The sequence below is a fragment of the Lagopus muta genome, chromosome 3 (assembly GCF_023343835.1).
Source record: "Lagopus muta isolate bLagMut1 chromosome 3, bLagMut1 primary, whole genome shotgun sequence".
NCBI lineage: Eukaryota > Metazoa > Chordata > Aves > Galliformes > Phasianidae > Lagopus > Lagopus muta.
The window spans coordinates 5239732-5245731 of NC_064435.1; the positions used below are offsets into that span (position 1 = coordinate 5239732).

A 6000-nucleotide genomic window follows, 5' to 3' on the forward strand; every position below is an offset into this window, starting at 1 on the left:
GCTTTCAGAATGGTGCCTGTGAGAAAGGTTTATTCTGTATGGGAGACAGTTTTAAAAAGACTTCCATTGATCTGTGTCTGCTGGCAACAGTGCTGTTGACTCACCCTTGCCAGCAGACACAGAATTCAGATGCTATTGGTGTACTCTGGTTTTGGGGCAGGGCAACACCAACTCCTTTCAGAAATATTGTCGAGGTCACCTATTTTCAGTATTTCCTGTACTGTGTGTGATGCAGGATGGACATGAAATTTCTTTAGCAAATAAATGCAGTATTTAGAAGACTGCAGAAGTAAGGTGGATTGCTGATTCTTTCATCTTTCCCAGTCCTGCGTGTACAATTTTATTTTAATGTGTATTGTTTGCTGTGGCTAGGGGATACATGTGAAGAAAATGTGAAAATCCTGTGACGGTGATGCCCTCATAGCCGCTGTTGCTTTGGACCTGCCTGCAGCATTGGAGTCACTGTGATTTGTGCAGCCTGTCTGAACAGGGAGCTGTTAGTGATCAACTAATTGCTGACTGTCCTGTGTTTTCATTCCCCCTCCCAGGTTACGGACATGCTGCCCCGGGAACAGACGCAGGAAAGGCCTTTTGCATGTTCTACGCGGTCCTGGGGATCCCACTGACACTCGTCATGTTCCAGAGCTTGGGCGAGCGCATGAACACCTTCGTCAAGTACCTCTTGAAACGCATCAAAAAGTGCTGTGGGATGAGGAGCACCGAGGTCTCCATGGAAAACATGGTCACTGTGGGTTTCTTCTCCTGCATGGGAACACTCTGCATTGGAGCAGCAGCCTTTTCCCAGTACGAGGAATGGAGCTTTTTCCATGCTTACTATTACTGCTTTATAACATTGACTACGATAGGTTTTGGAGACTATGTGGCCCTGCAGACCAAAGGGGCCCTTCAAAAGAAGCCTCTCTACGTGGCTTTTAGCTTTATGTACATTCTAGTGGGGTTGACAGTCATTGGGGCATTTCTAAATCTGGTTGTTCTCAGGTTCTTAACCATGAACAGTGAGGACGAGAGGCGGGATGCTGAGGAACGGGCGTCCCTGGCAGGGAACCGCAACAGCATGATTATCCACATCCAAGAGGACTCCCAGCATGGTCGGCCACGGTACAAGGCCGAAGTAACAGACCTTCAGTCAGTTTGTTCCTGCATGTGTTACAGGTCCCATGAGTACACCAGCCGGGTGGTGTCCCACCAAAATTCGTTCAGCTCGAAGCTGAACCCCCAGTACTTTCACTCCATCTCTTACAAGATAGAGGAGATCTCGCCAAGCACATTAAAAAACAGCCTTTTCCCATCTCCTGTCAGCTCCATCTCACCTGGGTTGCACAGCTTTACAGATAACCACAGGCTGATGAGAAGGCGAAAGTCCATTTAAAGTGATTTGTCTTTTGCTTTCCTTGTTCTCTCCAGTCTTTCTCTGTTGTTTTGTTTTTTCCGTTCCTTGAGTGAGACGGAGTGAGGCCAAAGGGAGTAGAGAAAGCCAGTCCTCCTCTGAGACTCAGCTCTTGAGCATGAAGCATGGATTATTACTGTTCCAGCAAAGTATGCCTTACATTACCCCCTCGGTGGATGTCAGAGGATTCAAGGTGACGTGAAGTGGGTACCAAATCCAAAGTTGCACACACAGCTGGGAGCCTTCATGTGCCACTGGCACTCCTGACCTAATAAACTATTTTCCTCATGGGCAGGTTGCAGCGTGCGTGTGTGCTTGTGTGTGTGTTGGGTGTGTGTGGGTGTGTGAGCGTGCAATTCCACAACTAGTGCCATGCGACAAAAATTAAAGCATCAGGTATTATTTTTTTTCCCTTGAGGCAGTTGTGTTCCAGCCTGCTTTTATCTTTTCGATTGCTTCCAAACAGAATGGGGAGGTGGGGAGGGGAGCCAATTTGTTTTTTTTATTTGCCAAGACAAGCATGCGCCATAAGCAGTCAATATACCAGGTGTATCATGGTAAATTTTTTAATGCTAGATTTTAGATTGTATTATCATTACAAAAAGGCAGGAAATGATGGATCATTTTAACTTGCCAGTTCAAAATTTAAAAAGTAAAATAGAGCATGCACTTTGTAAAACTGGTATGCATAATAAAAACACAAGAAAAAACTAGCAATGGAATTAATAATCAAAAGCAAGTAATCCTATTGATTTAACTATATTTACTTTCACCGTTTGAAACTGTTCCAACAATTTGCAGATGGAATTATTTAAGGTAAATTGGAAAACCTGTTGGAACTAAGGAGTGTGTTTTGTTGTTTTTATTTTATTTATAAAAATTATTATTAATAATATTATTTTTATTTTATTATTATTATTTTATTGTGCAGCAATTACCTGCATGAATAGGAATTCTATTTTTTGGAATGCTTGGATTAGGATGGGTATAAATAGGTGGATGTATATTTTTTCTTATATAATAGTGACAGAGCATTCCTTGTTTTAAATAAAAAATAAAGATGATTGTCTCTAAATGCTTTTGATTTGTAAATAATGGAAAGCCTTTGTTGGTCTCAGGAAGAATTCAAGGGACAGTATCTTGTGTTTGGCTCACTGGGAACTTGTGAGATTAGATGTGATATTGCTTCTTTCCTATGTGGAAAGGCAAAATGCATTTAGCACTCATGGGCAAAATCAGCTTTACTCCAGTATTTAGAGGTTACCACTGGGAGTAATTGCATTGGCAAGCTGTAGTAGACGATGTTGAGACCATGTGATAGAGTTGTTCCTTGGAGATCGTCCATTGCTTGGTTACTCATCTGGACCAAACAGACTTTACAAAACCAAATTAGAGGCCTAATCCAGCTCCCTTTTAAGACAATAGGAATTTGCAGTGATTACATAAGATTTAGTGCTTTGGGAGATTTATCTTTGATTTGACGGGGGCAGGACTGGGAATTTTATAAACCTGCAACATTGTCTTTGATTTAATCCTATCTTTTAAATCGCCTTCTGTGTTAATTTGTCATACAAAGCACATCTTTTTTTGGCACTATGCACCTCCTGCTGATTCTACCATTTTGTGCTTTCAGTGTAAAAGCAATAATCCTCTATATTTAACTTTTTTTTTTTTTGGTAGATAGTGTGTTTTCACAAAAAAACCCAGCTCTAAGCTCTGTGTGCTAATGGACATTGATATCCTTTCAAAAGGGCATCTATAAAGAGCATTAAAAGGGAGAAATAAGGAACGCCCTTCTTTTTCTGTTCTCCTTGACCTTAAGTTATTAACAATATCAAACACATTTGTGTTCTCCTAATTTTGATATTTGTGTTTCAACAAGTAAATGAAAAGCAAGGATCCATACCTTTAAGTTCAACGTGTAACTTCCTTTGGGATTTTAAAATGCTGTGGCATGAAAATCTCCATTTAGATTACTTAGAATTCGTAATGAGGATGGATGAGAATGAACTTTTCCAGCCTAGCATATGGGAATAACTTTTGTCAGTGTAGTAGGAGAGCATGCTGGATGCATTAATGATGTGCTGCTTGCACCATGTCCTGAGGCAAGTGCTGATGGCAAAAGTGTTGAAGCAAGAGTACCTCGAAAAGCAGCTTCAGGATGTATTAAAGCACTCCAGTCAAAACCACCTAGAAGCTAGTTTCTGAAGAGTGGCCCATAGGGTTCACAGTGCTGTCAAATTCTCTTTGATAGCTTTGCTGACAGTATCCCAGAACTGCAAATAATTGTAGGTTTCTTTTCCTGCTAAGGAGAAAAGAAAGAGTATATACATGTCCACATCATGTAGAAGTGCTGATGTATACATGACACTTGGGAAAAGCAGGAAATCTTTGGGATGTTACGGATTTCAGGAGGGTGAAATGCCGTCTGCCTATTAAAGAAAAACGTTTGTAACAGGACTTGTAACCAAAACTTTGAACAGTTTGGTCAAAAAGCAGTTACGTTTTTGAAAGCATCGCTTCGCCTTTCATTTCTTCCTTTTAGAAAAAGAAAATTCTGTTTCTGCTGCGTACAAAAATAATTTTAAATGTCCTGTAAATCGTGTTGAACTCCAGAATTTCAAAGCTATATTCCAGCTGAGTTATTACTCATTCTCTTCTCTGAAACCATAAACGAAGTTAAATGAAGGGTATATTTTAGTACAGGTGGTATTTAACCAGGGGAGCAGCTTATCTAGTGGGTCATGGGCTGTCTGCCAATTGGAGTCTTTCTGTTAAAACACAGTGGCTTTCTAAATGCTCTTGTGTAGCGTAGTCACAGTTTCTGGATGTGGATAACGAAATGTATGTGTGCTGATATGAAGGGGCCATATCCACAGTGATGCTTTTCAGACAGTGAGTTGGTGGGAGGGCATTTGGGAAAAGTGTCTGCATTCCTTAGGATTTAAAACTATTTTCATATGGTTCTACTTTCTGTCTGAAGAACTCACGATTCTGTCCATTCTGTATTTCTGGTGCGCATGAGATTTTGAAGTGGCAGGACATTTTCTTTGCAAGCCTCCTTGCATTCAGATACTCACATGAACTCCTACAGAACTTCTCTTTGTGAGCAGCCACAGATACAAGAATGTTTGTGTGAAGCCTCGGTAAACCAGGCAAAATATGCTGAAAATGCTTCTCTCTCTCTTTTTTTTGGTGGTACTTGACTGATGTGTGAATAATGACTTGGGCTGTCTGGAGCTAGAACAGGCAGCATTATAAAAAAGTTGCTTTTGTCAGGGGTTAATACCAGCTTTCCAGCAGAACATGCAAAATCAGTCAGTGAAAGGTGATTTTTGCCTGTTCCATTTCTGACTACTTACTGACCTATGTGAATATCAGCTTTCTTCCACAGTGCTGCTTTTCACAGCATATTTTCTCTGGTACGCTGTTGGTTTTATTCCATTTAAGGTATTATTTCTTTCAGGAGAGCCTTTCTTGCTGTCTAGTCACTCTTCAGAAGCAGGTCTAGTCATGAGAAGACATTCTAATATCCAAAGTACCTAACCTATGTTTCCATAGCACGCAGACTTTTGATATCACTTTGTGATGCACTGTCATTCCCCAGAGTCTCATTTCCCCTATTATTAAGCATTAGAAATAATAATAATAAATCAGATTAATCTATTTATGTCACACTAATGTGCTGTTCATCAAAACAACACAAATTTAGCTCCCTGCTGTCAACTTTGATTACATAACAACCCTATTATCCTATCATATTTCATATTATTATCAAAGGAAAAAAAATTAGTTTGATCAGTACAGCACCAAAATAGCTTTGTCTGAGCATGCTGCGATGTGGAAACAAAAGGGGAAACAATAGAACTGTACAGACACAACTCTGCTTGGTCTGCATCACTACACAAGGAAGGTCCCAACTGACCTAACTAGGGCTTCTTTGCCAGAACTTTGTATATATAGATATGCTTTACAAGGATAATTGTAATGGGACTTATCTAGATGGGGTGTCTGGATGTTAGTTAAAGGATGCAGAATAGGTCTTGGTTGTTATTGTATGGAGAAGAGGTACAGTGGTATTCAGCAGTAGACTTCTTTTTGGATTCTTCTGTAGTAGCTCATTAGAACAGAATCATCAGCGTAAAGGAAAAAAAAAAGTGACTAAATTAATCTACTGTAATATAGTTTGTCTCATCAGTTTCTTAGTGCTTCGATCGAAGAATCATGATTTCTGTGCATTCATCTTGAGCAAGATAATTTCTTGTTTTCTGTGATAGGTTTGAAGCTTTTGTTATGGAAAAAAAAAAAAAAAAAAGGAATCATTCATTGTAGAAAACTTAAAAAAGAGCAGCCAATATAATCGGGATGGAGAAAGGAAATGTTCCTTTCCCTTGCTCCTCTGCGGACCAGAGAGCAAGGGCTTGGGTAGAAGTAGCTTTCAGTTGGAGTTTATGTCCTCATTTAGCTTTATGTAATATTCCTGTTAATATTAGGATCCAATTAAGACAGTCATTTAAAATCTTTATGAGGAAGCCAGACCAGAGAGATGTGTTGGAGTGTGTCCATTACACTAATGTTATGGACTTTTTAAT

The 6000-nt window shown here is 39.8% G+C and overlaps 1 protein-coding gene across 1 annotated transcript in view; it reads left to right on the forward strand.

Annotated features, from left to right (window-relative positions):
- KCNK9 (potassium two pore domain channel subfamily K member 9) overlaps positions 1–5717 on the forward strand; it is an 84379-nt gene extending 78662 nt beyond the window's left edge. Inside the window, exon 2 of the mRNA XM_048940425.1 lies at positions 549–5717. Coding sequence (XP_048796382.1) covers positions 549–1390 — 842 coding nt within the window. The 3' untranslated portion in view covers positions 1391–5717. The remainder of the gene's footprint in view (positions 1–548) is intronic.
- Positions 5718–6000: the final 283 nt, after the last annotated feature.